General features: G+C 34.5%; 4 protein-coding genes across 4 annotated transcripts in view; 1 reads left to right on the top strand and 3 right to left on the bottom strand.

The window, feature by feature from the left end:
• Window positions 1–2,816: 2,816 nt before the first annotated feature.
• p24-1 (transmembrane emp24 domain-containing protein) lies at window positions 2,817–5,884 on the top strand. Its single transcript, XM_074096298.1, has 4 exons — window positions 2,817–3,062; window positions 3,265–3,382; window positions 3,722–3,849; window positions 5,608–5,884. The coding sequence occupies exons 1-4, from the start codon at window positions 2,907–2,909 to the stop codon at window positions 5,830–5,832; spliced, it is 627 nt and encodes a 208-aa protein (XP_073952399.1). The 5' UTR covers window positions 2,817–2,906; the 3' UTR covers window positions 5,833–5,884.
• Window positions 5,885–5,919: 35 nt separating this feature from the next.
• Window positions 5,920–8,214, bottom strand: Yip1d1 (Yip1 domain-containing 1). The gene is made up of 2 exons (XM_074096297.1): window positions 7,774–8,214; window positions 5,920–7,533 (listed from the first exon to the last, which is right to left on the bottom strand). Exons 1-2 carry the CDS (start codon window positions 7,880–7,882, stop codon window positions 6,845–6,847), a joined length of 798 nt encoding a protein of 265 aa, XP_073952398.1. The 5' UTR covers window positions 7,883–8,214; the 3' UTR covers window positions 5,920–6,844.
• A 4,102-nt stretch (window positions 8,215–12,316) lies between these two features.
• On the bottom strand, window positions 12,317–15,412 carry LOC141434049 (uncharacterized). Its single transcript, XM_074096296.1, has 2 exons — window positions 15,244–15,412; window positions 12,317–13,403 (listed from the first exon to the last, which is right to left on the bottom strand). The coding sequence occupies exons 1-2, from the start codon at window positions 15,318–15,320 to the stop codon at window positions 12,764–12,766; spliced, it is 717 nt and encodes a 238-aa protein (XP_073952397.1). The 5' UTR covers window positions 15,321–15,412; the 3' UTR covers window positions 12,317–12,763.
• A 1,780-nt stretch (window positions 15,413–17,192) lies between these two features.
• LOC141434488 (uncharacterized) overlaps window positions 17,193–19,768 on the bottom strand; it is an 8,199-nt gene continuing 5,623 nt past the window's right edge. Inside the window, exon 3 of the mRNA XM_074096907.1 lies at window positions 17,193–19,162. Coding sequence (XP_073953008.1) covers window positions 17,943–19,162 — 1,220 coding nt within the window. The 3' untranslated portion in view covers window positions 17,193–17,942. The remainder of the gene's footprint in view (window positions 19,163–19,768) is intronic.

Genomic DNA, 19,768 nt, shown 5'->3' with positions numbered 1-19,768 from the left:
ACCATAAAAAACATTAAAATTTAAAGTTGTTTATGTAGTTACATTTGATTCGTACATAAACATAAAACACATTGGTTCGACTTGGCTGCATGGTCCTTGATGTCTTCGTTGCAATAAGGTTTAAAAAAAACAATAAAATAAAATACTGCGTTCAAGTTAACGCAAGGAATGCAGCCAATTACAAAGAGTATATAATCACTACGTTTTAAGAGTCGGAACTCTCATACAAAAACAATACCACGATTGTAGTATGAATTCAGTGTCTTTTTGGTGCCAATATCAAGAAACGAACTGCACAGACTAAACAGGGCCGAAAAAGTCACATTGACAAGTAGTGTTGTTAGGAACAGTCGATATTATCGATATTGTAACAGCATAGTGTTGTGCTTTTTTATCGATATATTGTCAAAAAACGGCACGTAGTGGTGCGCTTTTTATTAATTAAATGATCGAATTAAAGAAAAAAAAAGTTGTTTTTCTTAATAATAATTTATTTTCATGTCATGGATCTGTTTTTCTTTACATAGGTAAATACAGTTTCACGTTACACAAGTATTGTATTGTCCGTTTTGCACTGCACAGCACTTGTGGAAGGCTGTGCATGTAAATATTCCACACTGGGCAACTCCAAAGCTGAACCTGAAACAAAGTTAAATTTAGCCAGTAGCTTACACTAACTAATGCAAGATAAATAAAATTGGTACGCACAATCCAATTTTTGTCATATTGCAGGTCAATGACCTATGTTTACCTAGACAACTTTCTTACAATTTCTTGCCTTATTGTCAAATATGTCTTTACTTGTCAAATGAATGAAATGAAATGAAGGTGATCTTGGAGTTAGTTGACAATACATAATTTTGTATACCTCTGATAAACAATCTACTTGCCATGCCAAATGTAATGAAATTAATTCTGTAGTTTTTACCCGATTCTGGTGAAGCCCAAAAGGAGGATTATATTTTGACCTGTATGTATGCATATCCATTTCTATCTCCTCTAACTACTAAGCAGCTCAACCTATTTTTAACCCCTAACGCAAAAAGAGGAGTGTTATTACATGAAGTGTACCATAAACACAGACAATACAGAAAAAATGATCAAGTGCGAGTTGGACTCGTACATGAAAGGTTCCGTAAACAGTTCAATAAAAGTTTTTCTGAAAAGTCTTCTAATATAAGTATTTTTTTTTGCTGACTGTACTATATGCCCTGGTTACCAAAACTCGTCAAGACGACAAACGAGTCCAAACTCGATGCAGTTGTGTTGTTTATCACAGTGTTCCTATGGTCACCCGCTAGCTTTATCATCAGATCAACTCTAAAATTCTAAATTATGCTATAAGGTATAGATTTTTATCAGTGATAGCTTACCTGTTGTATTGTCAGTTTTACACTGCGCACCACTTGTAGAAGGCTGTGCATGTAAATATTCCACACTGGGCAACTCCAAAGCTGAACCTGAAACAAAGTTTAATTTAGCCAGAAGCTTCCACTAACTTATACAGGTGAAATATAATTAGTGTGTATAGCCAATTTTTCTGTCTATTACTAATGCTCTGACCGGCAACTATACTATACACTCAAAATACCTAGCATTATTATTGATGACGAAGCAAATTAATTTATAACATATATTGTATGTAAAAAAAAATATGTGCATGTGTATTGATGGTATTTATTAGGGTTATGGTTTATGGGGCGACTGAAAAAACAGCGCCTGTTAGCCAAGGGACTTTGTTCTGCAAGGTGCAGGCATAAGCTGAGTCGCTTTCCCTTTTGATAGTTTGATTGTACTTATTATTTGTTATGTACCTATGTAGAATTTGTGAACAAACTATTAAATCAATATCTTTTATTATTTTATTATTATTATTATAAGATGCAGTAAGTCAAGTTGCAATAGAGATAAATTGAAAATAAAATAAAGTGTTTACCTTGGCTGTTCTTGCCATCTTTAGGGGAAACCCTTCAAGAATTTCTTCAGAAAGAGGTGGCATGGGAAGTCCCAATTTTGGTATGGCTTTCTTCTTCAGCCGGGTTTTCGATTTTGTGAAATCTCGTTGCCAACTACTTTCACCCACTGCTTACGACTGAAATAAAATTTAATTGTCGTGATACTATATAATACGAATTGACGTCGGCCAGCCAAATATAACCTCAACACCTATTATCAGATTTATCAGTAACTTTACTTACACATGTTCACTTAGAGGAAATCTAGCAAAGAACATTTTGTTTTCACAATGTTTTTCTTGAATACCACAAATTTCGCATCTCCTCATGTTGAATGGTTTCTTAGTAAAGGACAGCCGTGAAAATAACGGTAAAAACTAGAGTCCTGTCTCGAATAAATGCACTTTAGTGAAAGAAAAGTTAATGCGGAGGAGAAATAATCTCAAACTCAACGCTATTAACAAAACAAAACACAAAATACACGAAAATTCAAACAGTAAACACAAAATCGCGAAGGCGTCCGTTCCCACGCAGCAGATGAATGTTTGTGGGCTGCCATATAAAATTGAAAAATAGAACTACATTTTTTTCATTTACTTAAATAAAAAAGGATATCCAGTCAGAATTATTTTTATATTGTATTATTTATCTTAGTAATATTTTTTCCGCTTATTATTTTTTTCCACAGCTTAAATGTGAAGAATTGCAAATATTATAATTTAAGTGAAATCTTCTAAACACAGATCATTTCATAAATATGGCAACCAATAAGTTATTTTGGAGAGGTTGGTACAAAAAGTCACTAGCTCCATACATTAGATTTTTTGTATGGAGTTTCAACCCACTGGCCAATTACGCGTAGACACGAACTGTCACAGACGTCACTCAGGCAGTGTTACCGACCGATTTTATTGTGTTTTAGCGTCCGAAAAATTACTAATTATTTGTAAAATGTTAAGAATAGTTTCCTTTATTAGTTTACTAGCCACGTTAATTAGTGGAATTCACGCCAAAAGTGTAGAACTTACGTTTGAATTACCCGATAATGCGGTAGAATGCTTCTACGAGCAAATAGAAAACAATACGTCTGCATCTTTAGAATATCAGGTGAAGTTCATTATACATATAATTAATCCTTTCACTGGAAGTCTTCTTCTAACAATTGTGTGTCTATTATGCAATAATTACGTTGCCAAATCAGTTTACCTATAATTTATATAGTATCCTAACCTCAAATGCTTTTTATTCAAGGATTTAATGATTCTTACATATTTCCTATTCAATTGATTGGATTGTTCTCTAAATACAGGTCATCACTGGAGGTCAATATGATGTGGATGTTAAAGTGGAAGGACCGAATAAACAGATAATTTATCAGCAACAGAAGATGCAATATGACTCTCATCCATTTACAGCTACTCAGACAGGTACATACCTTATTTTTGTCATCTTAAATAATTGTACTTTAATTTGAGTTTTAACTTACTTTGAAACTGTTTCTCTTTTTTAACTATTTCATGCAACAGACATTGCTTAGACATTAAAATACTTGTACTTGTGTAATAAAAAGTGCAAATGGCGCACAATAACTATCAAGATAGTGAATTATCTGATTTTACTACTTGTATTCCAATAAGAATCATTACTGGACAGTTACTAATACATTTGAATTTTTCATGGTATGATAGCAGAATGTTTGCTTACAAAATGAAAGATTCTGAATTACACTTGTATTATGGAAATGTTTTAAATGTGAATTCTTGCAGGTATTTACAAGGTGTGCTTCAGCAATGAGTTCAGTACTTTCTCACACAAACTCGTTTATATGGAATTAAATGTGGGACCAGAGCAGCCCTTGCCTGGTGTTGGAGAACATGCTACTGTACTAACTCAGGTAATTTAAGTAATATGAATATGGTTATCAGTGGCGGACCAACAGTGAGGCAGAAGGAGCGGCCCGCCCCAGGCTAACAAATGTCCACAAGTCTTTTGAAAAATTAATATTGAGGAGCCTCAGTCAGCTTTGCCGCCCTGGGCCTCAATAAACTTAGTCAACCACTGGTGCTTTTTATTATCCAGTGAAGTTCACTTGCCCTGTAATGTACAGTCAACCAAGAAACTCATTTACCACCCTAAGGTTCAGTGTCAATTGTATGGCTTAAAACGTTTTTGCTATTTTCACTCAATGTGAGAAAATCAGCCTTGTTCTTTTTCTTCTATGGCCTATTTCTGAAACCTAGATACTGAAATTACAAAAATTGAAAATACAAACTTAAATATAGATGCACAGAAAAACCAGAAAAATAAGACCAGCACTGCTTTTTCTGTGCATCTATATTTCAGTTTGTATTTTCAATTTAGGTTTTACGGGATGATCGTAAAAGTAAAATTTGGAATTTAAAAAAAAATACAAAAAGATTCCAAAAACCAATCTTACTAAAATTACAGTCTGAAATGTCAAATGTAAAAATAATGTGGCCAACATAAAACAAACAGTGCTGCTCTATGATTTTGGTTTCCAATATAATTGTAAATAATTGGTAAAACATATATTTTATGATAACAAAAATAACATTAAAGCACTCAATATTCTACTTTCTATTATGAAAATATAAATGCACTTTTATGATGAAGTGTTAAAATCTAAGCACAGGTAAAAATACAGTGTTCTTTGATTAATTATACCTGCAGGGCTACTACGAAACTCGAAGTTCGTATCGTACCGTCCCTCTCGCTCTCGTATTAAATAGTATAAGTGTCAGAGGGACCGCACAACACAAACTTCGAGTTTCGTAGTAGCCCTGCTGGCAGTGTTTATCACTTAGTACCAACGTAAAAAATCATAACACAGAGGGGCTACTACAAAACTGGAAAAACGAAGTTTGTATTGCACCGTCCCTTTCACTCGCGTATTAAATGACATAAGCGTCAGTTGGATGGCAACATACGGAGTTTTGCACTTCGTGCCGTTTGCTTCGTGACGTCAGTATGTCAGGAATCCATTCATATCTTAATATTTCATACACATACCTACAAAATATTTCGGTGATAACCAGTTGCGGTACATCACTATTTATGAGCCGCAAAAGACAGGTAACACATGAAACATCATTTTAGTATCTCAGATTAAAAAACAGTCCATAATGTCATGAAAAAATGGTAAAGCGCTTACTTGGTTGACTGCAAAATATTGTAATTTTATTTGTACAAGTGGATCAATCACATTAGCACTACACATCTTTCTGCTGTAAATCACCTTATCATAGTAAATCTTTCAGCATTTAGAAATATGCATAATAATCTATGTAAAATTAACTATGCTATGCCTATTTTTTCTGCTAAAACATAGTTTTATTATTACCTTAGAAGTACCATTATTTTCAAACAAGCAAAAGAACTAAATTAGTGATTTTAGACTATGAAAATGAGAACAGGATAATTCTTTCAATTCCGTAGCTAAATGAACAGGTTGTAATCAAGATTAGTAGAATGTTAGATGCAAGGTTTTGTTATTTTAACACATTCTGATAGTCAGGTTCTCTCTTCATAAACAGTTTTCACTACAAAGCAGAAAAACCCTGCTACTATTTACGAGCATAGTGCATAGCGATATGTGGACATGAATGTGTCAAACCATCTTTACTTGTTTCAGCTTGAAGCATCAGCGGAAGAAATCCATTCTTCTCTGAACAAAATCATTGATCACCAAACACACCACAGGCTAAGGGAAGCTCAAAGTCGCAAGAGGGCTGAAGATCTCAACGAGAGAGTATTTGAATGGTCCATAATCGAGACTGCAGCAATAGTTATTGTTACATTTGGCCAAGTCATGATTCTGAAAAACTTTTTCAGTGATCGACCCACCTTATACAAGTGATTGTAATTTTAGGAAATATTAGTATATTGGTTAATATATTTTGATTTGGTTACTGCTTGTTTTAATTTTTTGAGTAAAAAACAGTCATAAATGTAAGAAATGTATTTACAAGGATTAAAAATGATTTAACAAACATAAATCCAAAGATTCCATATTTATCAAAGATGTATTCCTGCTAAAATAAAAACAGCTGTGAGATGTTGAGATTTTTACCCTTAATAAGGCCTCATTTATTGGAGCATACTACACAGAAACAGAAGCAGCTATCGAATACATACCTGGCAAAGGATATTTTTAAAGCTAGTAGTATTTTTAATAATTGCAATAATATTGTGTATTACTAAAATAATAGGGTTGAATTTCCAAATCAATGCATTTGATCGCTAAATCGCCTCTACCTTATTAAGGGTTAAAAAGCTTTTTATTAGCTAAACCTTAATTATCTTTTTGAGTCAAATCTTGCAAGTTTATTTTGATGTGGTCGGATTGACTCATTTTTCTAAGTTGAATCTTTAGCAGGCAGTATTGATGTATGTATGTTGTCACAAAACACCAACAACAGACTCTGTTGCTTTCATGTCATGTTTGGGAGACCTCGATCATCAAAAGGTCTTCTTACATAAATACCTCTTTGTATATTGGTTAACCCTTTTTATCACCCCCTCTTAGTGCAAAAACAATAAAAATTCTTTTTTCACTACCCTGCGGAAACTTTGCCATTTTACAGGATTCTTCCTAGGGTCTCGAACTATTTATTACCATACAAATTTCATCTAAATAAGTTCAGTGATAAGCACGAAGAGATAACAGACAAACAGAGTTACTTAAAACAAGGCAACCTACAGAACAGGTTGTGAAAGGGATAAGCTTTATGCATTGGTTTACATTATTGTTAGTATAAAGTCAAAATTATTCTTGGGTGGCACTTTTATTATTATTTGTTATTTAATTTCCTTAAACAAGTTAAAATCATTTTTGGGATAACAAAAAAGGTAGCTTTTAAAACTTCCAACTAAAAGAGCACTAATAAGGCAAAGACTCCATTAACCAATGCACAAGGGTATGCAATTAGTGGTCTCTGTTCAGCATCCCCTGACATTGTAACAAAGAGCCGGCTGGCTGATAGGGCCGACCATATCACTGCCACAGCTGACAGAGAAAGGCCTATAGTACCTTCTAAAGAAAGGAATATCCCTAGTGTGGCCAGCACCACCATGGGCAGCATGCAATAACCCAAAACGCTAGCAACACTTAGTAATGTAAAAACACCTTCTGTTCGGCTCATTAAAGACAACAAGGAATACATCAATATCACTGACATAACTGAGAGACCATAAACATAACCAAAGTGGGCCTTGTTCCCTGATAAAAACAGACAGACAGCTAATGCTAAACAAAATGCTATAGGACCCGCAATATCAGTGTCTCTTAGTAAGAAATTTGCATCGTCAGCCTTTGATTGACCATGGAAGGGATTCATAACAGCCAGTGTTTTCTCCAATATCCGGTCAGGATAAATTTCTAGCTCGTCCAATAGAGGTGGTTCATCAAATTCTGTAGCTTCAGTCATTGGCTCGCCGGGGATTGGCGCTGGCTGGAACATATTTGGGTTGTAGTACTGGTTGTTGTTGGGAGGATAAGCATTCTGTCCTCCTTGGTCCAATGAAAAATCTTGGTGATCCGTTGGAAAGCTCTGGAAATCTAATACATAAAATCCGATTATAGATTATATATTTCTCTTGGGCTAAGATACTTCAGGTGATTTGATTTACGCTTAAGTCGCCTGGTCGCCTGGCTATTTGATTTAAGAACCAAATGTTCTACAATTCACAGATTGCACAACGCGATCGTCTGGTGATTAGCGATTAGCAAACTACTTGACAGTGAAGACCTAGCCATATATTATCTAGTAACGACGAATACTTCTTAGGTTATACATACCTAAGGTCTGGGCTTGATCCCCGAACGCGTTGGAAGTATTAAAGGAGTAATTCTGGCTGTTGTTTTGCCCCTGCCACGAATAATCGTTTGGATTGTTGTAGTTAGCCATTTTAACTGTACCACAATGGTTTATTTGATACTGATTCACAACAAATTAATCCTACGATAGTCAAATTATCCAAATAAACTGGAAAATGTTATTAACAGTCGCTAGTGAATTGAATTTGTACAAAATGAGTTGTCAGTTATCTGTCACTGTCAGCATGACACTATCAGCCGAGTTATCAGCGATAGCTGTTGTTAACAGAAACAATCAATGCAGCTTCACTGTCGTTCAAACCGAACCTCAAGAGGCTAAACCAGACTAGAAGTCGCCTGCGGCTTGAGTGGACGGACATAAATAAACATTAGTCGACGCCATAATTCGTGAGACTAAATTGACAAGCCGTTACAGGGTTACCAGGGTTCGACGAAATTAAATAGTGATGTAGCCGATATCGATATTCAGTGTCGATTCGACTAAATGGTGTGCTAAATAGCATTTTTTTGTACAATTTCGGGAATATTGTTGTTGCAATTGTCACTTTTATGGAGAAAAACGAGATTTTTAGAATAGATGAACTACTAAATACCTACTTGTTTTTGTGATGTTCTTAAGTATTAGGGTGGGAAAAATCATGAATGCCCCGCCAGCCTTGCTATAATACTACGAAGTGTATAAAATCGAACTTCGTATCTTGCCGTCCTGCTAACGTTAATATTATTTAATACGAGAGTGAGAGGGGCGGTACAATACGAACTTCGATTTTAGAATTTTGTAGTAGTCCCCCTGCCAATCGCGACACATTACCGATGACAAAATGGCGTCTTCTGAAGATAATGATGAAACTATTAACTTCGGTTAGCGCACTGCGCACTTGGGGATGGCAATGATATCATGCGCATATAAAAAAAAAGCGGATTTAAGGTGAGGCCAATCAAAACAATAAATGAAATAATTGTCGTTGGTTCATATTTGCACTTCTTACAATGATATCTTACATTGCAAAGTTACTAAACTAATTTGATATTGTCACCGTAAATAATGGATAAATATCACTAAAAGCCAATGCCTTAATGTTTTATTATATCGACACGAACATTTTATGAAAAGCGCACCGAAAACCGTAAACAAAGACGCCATTAACGCGACCATAGACATTTTGGTGATGTAAAAACCTAGAACCTATTGCAAAATAATTATTTCGCTTATTCATCCGCGCATTAATCGATTTTTAAAATGTCTATTTTTTCCACCATCTCTACACTAGTCTACTACAGATTATACACATGCTTCAATCAAGTTTCAATCAAAGAATCACGTCAGATTTTGACGAAGATTTTTCAAATGAAAAATAAATATTGAAATCAAGTGAATTTTGGTGAAAAAAGTGATTAGATGTCTATACTCCATTTATTTTAACATTTGAAACTTAACGGTAAAATTTGCACACTTTTTAAAATGAAACAACGGAACTATTTAAAATTGTGTAAACTTCTATATTAAGAACATAATAAAAAATAACGCCACTAAATACAACAAATATAACTAATAATGCCAAATTGTGTCGTGAAAGGATGTAAAAACTATCCGTCCAAAAATAAAAAGCAGGATGGAATTAGTTTTCACACGTTAGTAAACTCGAAAACCAATATTTTCATTATAAATCGAAATAATTTTGTTTAAATTTTGCTTTGAACACAAAACGTCAATACTAGTGTTGCCATTATAATAATTGTAGTTACCCTATTATTGGGTAAAAGTCGCCTAGGTGATCTTTTATTTTTCATTTTTAAATTCTATTCTTTCTATGGCTGAAAACTTGAGAACGTGACACGTAACGTAAAGTTATTTGGTTCTTGTTAAAGTTCATCAACGTTTTTTATTGTAGTAACGGTATTAACGTGACACGCAACGTAAAGTTATTTGTTTCCTGTAAACGTTTACTAACGTATTTTAATGAAATTGTTTTAGGCTGGTTTATGAATAAACGTTATTAACGATATTTTTGAAGTTGCGGGGTACTGAGAATTATTATGGCAACACCGGCCTACGAACACATGTTATTATTATGGCAGCACTTGGCTGTTTACCGCTCTCCATCTTTACTTTTTTATTTGATCTGAGGAGGCAACTCAATATTGTAGTGTGCGTAAGAACGGTGTAAGACAATTTGCAAGGATGCTAGTGTGCGTGACGAGCAGCTGCTCCACTGTTAACCGAATTATTGGGAAAATAAATTATTCTGTGGTCTATTAAGTTACTGGTTACAAAATGTATCATGGGAAATACGAGTACTTAGAAATTAAGAAGTAATTAAGAGTGAATGTATTAATATGTTTGTGTATAGGTTAGCCGTAGGTTTCTTCTTTAAAAAAATGGTAGATATGATGTAGGTATATCAATGATCAGGCCTCACTTTTAATTCAAAAATATATATATTTGAGGACATTCAATATTTACAAATTATTACTAAAAATTCATGGACTGAGTCACCAACTAAGAAGTTTTGCGTAGTTAAGATAACACGTTGCACCTATAGTTAAACCTAATATAATGTACAGGTTAATTAAGACTAAAATAAAATTAATTTGTTTACAAAATATACATATATACATGCATACATACATACTTACATACATAAATACGCTTGAAAAACATAACCCTCCTTCGGGCAGTCGGGTAAAAAGTTAACATTTCAGGAAAATGGGTAGAAATACGAAAAAAAATTTTTTTTCGCTTCCCATAATACCTAAGTAAATCAGCTGATTGGGCTTTTTGAATGGGAAGACGAAAAACATTTTTAATTTTAAGACACATTCACCCCTTAATTAAATAGTGTCGGGTAACAATTTATACACCTTCAGTGTATATATCACAAAGATAAACATTAAATAATATAGAACTAGGTTATGTATATATAATAATTACGCTAGATACTTAAATAAAATAAGTTTTTAAAATTTATCATCATTTAATGATGATAACAATAAAATCCAATTTATTAAAATCTCAACCACGGGGAATTTGATTCTTGTGTACGCGGCAACACAGAATGGCGTTTAGGGTTCATGTTATTTTATTTTGTAATTTCGAAATTTTCGAAATTGATCAGGCCTTACTTTTAATAATAATATATTTAAGGACATTTAATATTTACAAATTGGACTGTCACCACCTAAGAGGTTTAACGTAGTTAAGAAAACACGTTGCAAAGTTAAACCTAATATAATGTAGGTACAGGTTAATGAAGACTAAACATTTTTTTATTTATTATTATTATTATTATTTAGAAGCCTGTAGAGGTGTCCCACTGCTGGGCAAAGGCCTTCCCCCATTTTTATTTACAAAATATAATTATTTTATTCAAAGAATGTCAAAATATAGTAATTAAAAATTACATTCCATATCCAAGAATTCTGTGATCTCGTCGAATTCATCTTTAACCTTTTCTAGTGCAGTCAATAATGCTGAATCTTCTTCTTCAAAATGATCACACATGGTAGTTGAATTCATACATTTAAGCGTTGAGGAGCAATTTCCAGTATCGCTCGCTTTCAATTCTAAGTGGCACAATATAATTCTATATATGCCTTTAAATTGTTTAGTATTCGGATTATCACAAACTGCCATGCATTTGATTGCACCAAACAATAATTCAATGTGATCCTGAGTCAATGTATAGGTTGAAATGAATTTTAATAAACCTTCATCCAAGAGACTTTCAATTACACTAACATTCCTAAAAATCCAGTATTTTCTTGAGTACTTAAAACAGGTTTAAAACTTAATAATTATTTTCTTTTGTTGTTTGTGTTCTTTAAAAGAACGTTATCTGGAGGGATTTAATATTCAGGTTTATAATATATTGTTTCGCATATTCTAAATAATTAAGAACATTCTCTTTATTCCCATTATATATGGGATGACTAAATCCGTGTTGCTTCAAATCTCTCGAATTGAATATGTCAAATAAATGATTCCATAATAAAATTAATTTCTCTGTTGCTTCACATCTTTTGAATTCCGGTAAGTATAAATCTTCTCTACAGAATTTGCAACGCTTCTGCTCAACAACTGGGTAGCAAATTTCACTTTCATTATGTTATTGCGAAACTTTAAATGACGTTTCGTTATTTTATTGGCTAAATGCAGGCCTTCTTTATCTTGCAATTCATTTAGTTTTTCCAGAAAACTCCAATTAATTTTATTTTCTTCGTCATCTAGAAAAATCATTTTACTTTCAAAATGATTTCTGATCAATTTAAGCATATGAACAGGATCAAGGAAAACAACCACTTCGTCATTTGAAGAAGGATGTTTGAAGGTAGTCTTCAAATTTTTGGGATCCTTTATTCGACAACCTAGTATTTCCATCGCGGAGATATTCGAAGGATGTCCATCGAACGTAATTGATACGACGCGTACTCCCACTTCATGGCATTTACTTAGACATATCGATATTAAGTTCGCTTTTTGGATCCTGTTAGGCCATGCACTAAAAAGTACCCTACAGACAGTTTCCAGTGCTTAGTTAAGCACACCAATAAGAACACATATGCCTCTAATGCTAATACAGAAGTGTCATTTACACCAGTACCCATATCAACATAACCGTGATTTTGATTGCGGTCCTACATACTTTGTTGGCGTATAGCCATTTCATCTGTTATCACAGCGCAAATAACAGTGCCATTTATTAGCTTTTAGTTTAAACAAAGTGAACGCTCCTTCCTTCAGTAAAGCCTGGATCACCATCGATGTTGCGATACCATTTGCCTAAAGTTTTGGCATGTGGCAAAAATGTGCTAAATTTACTCCTCACGTAATTATATGCAGATGGAGAATAAAAGTTTAATGTTAAACAGAATTTCCTGAGTTCGTATATTTCGGCATAGTTTTCTTTTCATTTTTAATAAATCTGCTGCAACAACATTTTTACTGAGAATATTATTTACATTTATCATTATCAATGAACCGTTCTTGCTTTAAAAATTTGATAATGCTTTTTAAGTTTTTATTAGCTTTTTTTAAACGACGAGACTTTTCACGCAAGGTTTTAATTATTCTCGCATGTTTTAATTGTAAAATAGCTTGCTTATGAAGCTCCTTTTTAAGCTTTACCTTTCTCGGTGTATCAAAAATATAATCAATGTCGGCAAAGTCATCTAGTGGTCGAATTTCATTACCGGTAGTTAGAACGGTTGCTTCGTCAACTGCAACTGATGTGCTTGGTTCTGCAGCTACCACCGCACTGTTGTTATAATTGACAACTGGAGCTGATGTGCTTGGTTCTGCAGCTAAAGCACTATTGTTAGAATTGTCAACTGGAGCTGATGTGCTTGGTTCTGCAGTCATCGTATTATTGTCAGAAATGTTGTCTGGTAGTGTTGATGATAAAAATAACGCGTTTTGTGGTACAGCTCCCTTACACAATTTTTTCAAACCACCTTTAGTAAAATACAAGTTGCTAGCATCGAAATGAGCAGAACATATAACACTGCGTTTTCCTGGTTTCCACCAACTTTCTTCTCGACTGAGTCGTACTATAGCAATCCAACGATCACAAATAACAGGATCAGCAGGAAATCTGTACCAAGAAAACATAATACGATGAAATGCAATGAAATTATTTATTTCGCAGGAACATACACAGGTGTTACAAATATTACACATGTCACAAGAAATATTACATAGGTACATGTCATGTTTGTTCTGCCCCAATTCGGCATGCAAAATCTTAACCCCCCCCTTATCTTATAGTAATAACACACATACACCTAATAATTTTACACCTCGGCGTGCGCACAACAATTCGCCCAAATTTCATTTCAATCAAATTAACGTATTGATGACAATCGCACCCAGCACACGCTTGAGCAAATTATTATGTACCCTATAATATTACTCGGACTATAAGTAATAACTGTTTCATTAAAATCCGTCCAGCAGGTTTTATGTGATGCGCGTACAAACAAACAGGCAAATTAAAAAATCTAAAACCAGACTGCCGAAGAAAATAAGTCTATTGGTCTAGAACTCTGTTATGTAGCTAATTTAAAGTTCAACAGTGGGGCCCATTACTAAGGATTTTTGAGCTGGTCAAGATTTAAATGGGTCCCGAGTCCCGACTGTTGAACTTTAACTATGCTACTTAACAGTTCTAGACCATTAATTAGACTTATTGTCCTCCTTTTAGTTTTTAAGGCAGTCGGGCTTTCTGATTTTTTAAATATACATACATATACCCCTTATTCATAAACGACAATCAAACCTATTTTAGTTAAAATGCCGCTAAAATTCGTTTGTCCTTATCTGTCACTTCGACATTTGTATTTGTTAGAAAGGGACAAAGCATTTGTTAGTTGACATAGGCTTGTTAAGTTTTATGAATAAGGGGGTTAGTCTGTCAAAAAAGAGAACACTATAGTGTTCTCCCTTTTTGTTTGACAGGGTTTGAAAGGGATGACACTACAGTGATGCCACTTTTTAATTTCTTCTCTTTTTTGACAGACTATACATACATATTTACACACATACATACATACGCTCGAAAAACATAACCCTCCTTCGGGTAGTCAGGTAAAAAGTTAACATTCCAGGAAAATGGGTAGAAATACGAAGAAAACTGTTCGTTTCCCATAATAAGTAAATCAGCTGATTGGGCATTTTGAATGGGAAGACGAAAAACATTTTTCAATACTTTGGTCGAAAAATTCACTTTCAAAGGATTTATGGCTCGCAAGTTAATTTTACCACACTAGTGCGATTTTTTAGTTTTAAAATGACATAAATAAAAAATATCGACTTATAAATAGAAAAATGTATAAATATACAAAATTAAGTAATTAATTTGCAAAATTGATTGTAATTATTATAAACTGTAGTTTAATAACCTCAGATTTTAATGATTTCCACCTTTTATTTATTCGACAAAAATCGCAATGGCTGAACGCGTCCAACCTTTACCTGATAATTTTAGTTAATCTAGTTAAAAACAAAACTAACGCATGCGAATTACGGACGCGCCATTTTTGTAAAACTTACTTTGCGTTGTTTTGTTTTTATTTTTCAATTTTGTGTTATTAATTGCCAATTTTTATGTGATACACGGTTGGCAAGGTTTTACAATAATAACTATTTAATTTTAAGACACATTCACCCCTTAATCAAATAGTGTCGGCTAGCATTTTACACAGCTTCAGTGTATATATTACAAAGATAAACATTAAATAATATAGAACTAGGTTATGTATATATAATAATTACGTTAGATAAATGTAATAAGTTATTAAATGATGATAATAATAAAACTCAATTTATTAAAATCTCAACCACGGGGATTTGATTTTTGTGTACGCGGCAACACTGAATGGCGTTTAGGGTTCATGTTGTTTTATTTTGTAATTTCGAAATTATACGATACTTACTGATGGTACGTGGTCCCAGTGTCCTTCTTATTTCTTGTAGTATTATTTTTACACAGTTTCACTACGCAAACTGGCATTTTACTTCGGTTTATGACCAAAATTTAGCAAAACATTCGGTACGGTACGCGCACCTTACGCACAGTCTGCAACGCGACTGACTCGGGTACGCCGAATTCGGCGTACTATTTCGTAATTCGTTGCCGCATTTGACAAGTACGCCGGCGGTATCTAGTCTAGTCGAGCGACCGCGCGAGAACCACAGAGTACATTATTATATTACGAGAACAATCATTCATCTAAGCATGTAGGTATTTTTTTAGTCCATTTGTGTTCGAAATATCGAGAAACGTGTGTTACAATTTGACCGTTAATTCAAACCTTAAATTAAACGGAGTATAGTTAAAAGATACGAATTATAGATAAATGTGTTATTGATTCGATCCAGTGGGTGTTTATACAAGAATTTTGATGAAATCGGTTTGTTTACACTTTTAATAAATTGGATAGGCATTACGTATAATATATTTTTGAGTGGTTCGAATAGATACTTATTTTTGCACTTGACTGTAGTCAAAAATTAATTTTTCACTTACGTTTTTTTGGTGATTAGGATTACGTTGTCATTGTGGTTTGGATCCAAACCACATTTCCGTATCAACTTTTAAGTCTATCCATGCCATTCTATAGTAGAGGAATTTTGTTCACTAGAATTTTATTATCAGATTTTTGTATTGTCACCGGATTTCCATAAGTATGCTTAATTTCAGCAATCAGCAGCAACAGGAGCTTGTAGCCATGTTAAAAAAATAAAAAACTAACGAAAGTATTAAGGTATCAGGTGTAGCCTTCTGAAGGTTCGCTTTTAAAGTTTCATGTTCGTTGCCTAGCAACAAAGTGTATTATTTTGAATTTCACATATGGCTGTCACAAAAGGTTACTGAACTGCTGCTGTGCTTGAATACTTTTGCTATTTTTATATTTTTTTCAATATGTTGCACTAATTATAATCAATTGATTTTTCGTATGGTAGTAGCTAATACTATTTGCAATTTATGTTGCAAATGCAAATTTATATATTTATTTTCATAGTTGTACCCTCAAAAAAACTTGTTAAAAAAAGGTGTCAAAAAATAAATTGTCATTTTTATTTTTAATTTTCACGTATAAAATATTAATAAAATTGTAAGGTATACGCCGATAAAAACTACGTAACTGTGATTTTGTTTCAATGCTTTAGCTGCTATGGATTAGAAGAAAAACGACTTTAAAAAAAAATGTTAAGGAAACACATTTTTGACATTATCTCTGTGACAGTTCAAGATAGAGGGCTGAAAGTTTGAGTGATTACTAGTCATGAGGCGACAAACAATTGACATTCACCAATTCAACTATTCCTCACAGGGGCCACATGTCCTTCCTTAGCCTGCTAAACCCTTTCTAGGATGTATAGGATGTGAAGTTAAATAAAAGCTCGTAAAACATAGACATGTTTTTATGGCATATTTTATTCTTTTAAACATTATTGTAGTCATTGGATTTGGATCTATTACAATTCAATTGGAATGGTTTTGTTGAATGTATACAGAATACAGGCGAATCTGATGATACCGCAGGCGCAGTAATATTTATCGAAAGGATATTATAAAATGGTGTTCATTAATTATCACATAACATATTTTATCATAAAACAAGCTTTTAATCGCTGTAAATAGTACAATTATAAATAGCAATTGTGCTTAGTTTGTTATCCATAAACTGTGTATAAAATATGTACTTAAGCTTTTTAATACAATTGAAGACATGAATGTTGTGAGTTGTCAGTCCACGTAAATGTATGTAAAACAATATGCTCAGGTACTAATCACAAAATCAACTCTTACCAATAACTGTAAAAGTTATGACACCAAATTATTACTTATAACTCCTAAATAATAATTATAACAAATCAACATAACAACATGAAATATAAATTATTACAAAATAATAATAATAGCCACCAATAATAGAAAATGCTTACAAGTGATAAAGAAACGCCATCTCTACTCGATAGAATACAATACATTCAATTGGAATTGTAATACTGTTTGTTTGATTGGCTTTGTTTTCTCGAGTAGGGATGTATTTGATCGAAGACACAAGGCAGTTTCAGGCGAGCGACTCCGTCCCATGTCTACGCGTCAGTAAACCCTGCACTCACTCATCACCTTACCACTCTGGACACTAAGTATCTCTGACATTCCTAGTTTATTTTATCTTAAGTAAATAATCAGATATATAATAAATTACATCGTTTTCATCTATATTTTGTACATGCAGTATACAACACGCGCTGGTATACTGTTCTCATTATACTTATTGAACACACTAATGAATGGAGATTACGAACATAACACCATGTTATTAATACTATGCTATAAAATGTTCTACTGTCATTTCGCTTTTGAAAGTAAAACACTCAAAATATACACATATCACAGATACCTAGGGAAGATAATAATATCGATTTAATCTTCTAACTTTGAGGTATTACACATTGTAGACAGTTTGATTTGTATAAAATATGATAAAATAAAAAAAAGCGCAATCTCAAAACTCTAAAGTTTGGTTTTGTCAATATTTCATATTAAAACCTCGGACGATGGGTCATTTCAATTAGGCTACCATGGTTCTCCACTCCACTGCAGGAGAATAGATAACTTTTATACCTGAAAGTAATCACTGACGACACCTTCAGCACCATTATTAATACTGCGCTTCTCTTCCCTGTTGTTAGGGACGTTAATTTTTTCATACCCGGCGGCGGAATCCGATCGCTCCACGCTTGAACCCGCCGTTTCATTATTCAACTTCTCGTAGGGCGGTTCTTTCTTAGACAACTCGAAGTATTTCACACTCTCGTAATTGGGGTCCTTCCTTGACCTCATCGAGTCACTTTTAGAGGCTTTTGATCGTACCGATTCATATTTGGGATCCTTCAGTCTTAAAGATTCGTAATTAGGATCGTGTGCGTTGACACATTCGTAGTTAGGATCCTTAGGCCGAACGGATTCGTAGTTGGGGTCGGATTCGCTGCCGCTGCCCTTGTACAAGGGGTCATGAGGCATTGACTCGTAGTTTGACTCGGAGAGGTCTCCGTTGTTGTTTGGCCAGTCGTTGTACTTAGAAGGCCGTTTGTTCACAGTCGAATAAGTCGGCTGGACCTTGAAGTTCGGAGCGATGGTCGCATAGGGCGGTGTCGGTGGCTGGTTTCGTAGCACTTCGTAATTGGGATCAGAATCCGAAGCACTGTTGTCAACTTTGGATATGTGTTCATAACCGGCGTCACTGCTTATAATACTATTAGGCCCACTATCGACATGGTTTAATTTAAGTAGGTTGTTATTTGAGAAGTTCGGGTTAGGTTTGTTAATGTCTTTAACCGTTTCGTAGCCCGGGTCTTGGTTCTGGGATATTTTTCGTTCTTTGTTCGCGATAGTTTCGTAGCCGTGGTTGGATTTCTTTCGATCTATGGTTTCATAGCCGGGGTCATCGGCGCGGTACTTAGAAGTGTGCGGTTCGCTCTCATCTTTAATTTTTCTAGTGACTTCGTCGTTTTTCGCTTTAGCTTTCTTCATGACTTTGGCGTACATCTCTTCGACGTTTCGGGAGGGGCTTTCGGTGGCGCGTTCGGAGTTGGCATTAGGGTTTATTTCGGGAGGGTCTATGGAGTTGTAAAGGTTGTCTTGGTTTTGTTTGTCGATGTTGAAGTTGAGTTCTTTGGCGACGAGCGGGCGGATGAGGTCACCGGAGGAGAAGCGGTGCTTGTCGACGGGGTAGTTGCAGCCGTAGAAGTCGGAGGAACTGACGCAGCTGTTGTTGCGCTGATGCTTCTCGTTAAGGCTGCGACGGAACTTGTCGTTGTTGAACAGGTCACCTGAAAGTACGATAACAGTCGGTGTTCAACATGTCCTCGTCAAAGGCATGACTTCGTCATGAATAAAAAAAAACAACCGCCAAAAAAATTATACATTTCAACTTGCTCAACCATCTGTCGAAATATTTAAGATTACTTGTACACCTTGTAAATAAATACGCGAAAGCTTCGATAGGATTTGCAATATCATGCTTTTTTTCTGTAAAAGACATGTAGATTTTTGTTACGATTTGTATTCGAGATTTCGGCAGTTACGCTACGCCACTGCGAAGAGGCATAGCTAGGACATGTCCCGGTTTGAAGCATGTTATCTCGGTGTCTCGACCAAAGATAATTGTTGCGGTCCACAAAAGGTCAACTATCATCACCAGTGTTTCGAACTTGGCCAGAGTCCTCAGAGAAACACAGTGTTTTTACAGTGTGGAGGTGGAGGAGCTGCAAGAACACAAATATGCATGAACGTATCTATGTAGAGCAAAATAATTGTTTCAATTAATTATCAGACTTGTTGATGTTTAGCTCCGTCGTCAGGGCTGCCGTGGACAAAAGCCGCCCGTTGATGACCACGATCCTCAGTCATGAGGGAACCTACTAGACTGGATAAGACTTGTA

Source organism: Choristoneura fumiferana, chromosome 13 (genome assembly GCF_025370935.1).
Source record: "Choristoneura fumiferana chromosome 13, NRCan_CFum_1, whole genome shotgun sequence".
NCBI classification, from domain to species: domain Eukaryota; kingdom Metazoa; phylum Arthropoda; class Insecta; order Lepidoptera; family Tortricidae; genus Choristoneura; species Choristoneura fumiferana.
The sequence above is the reverse complement of the archived record's forward strand: the minus strand, read 5'-3'. Positions and strand labels throughout refer to the sequence as shown.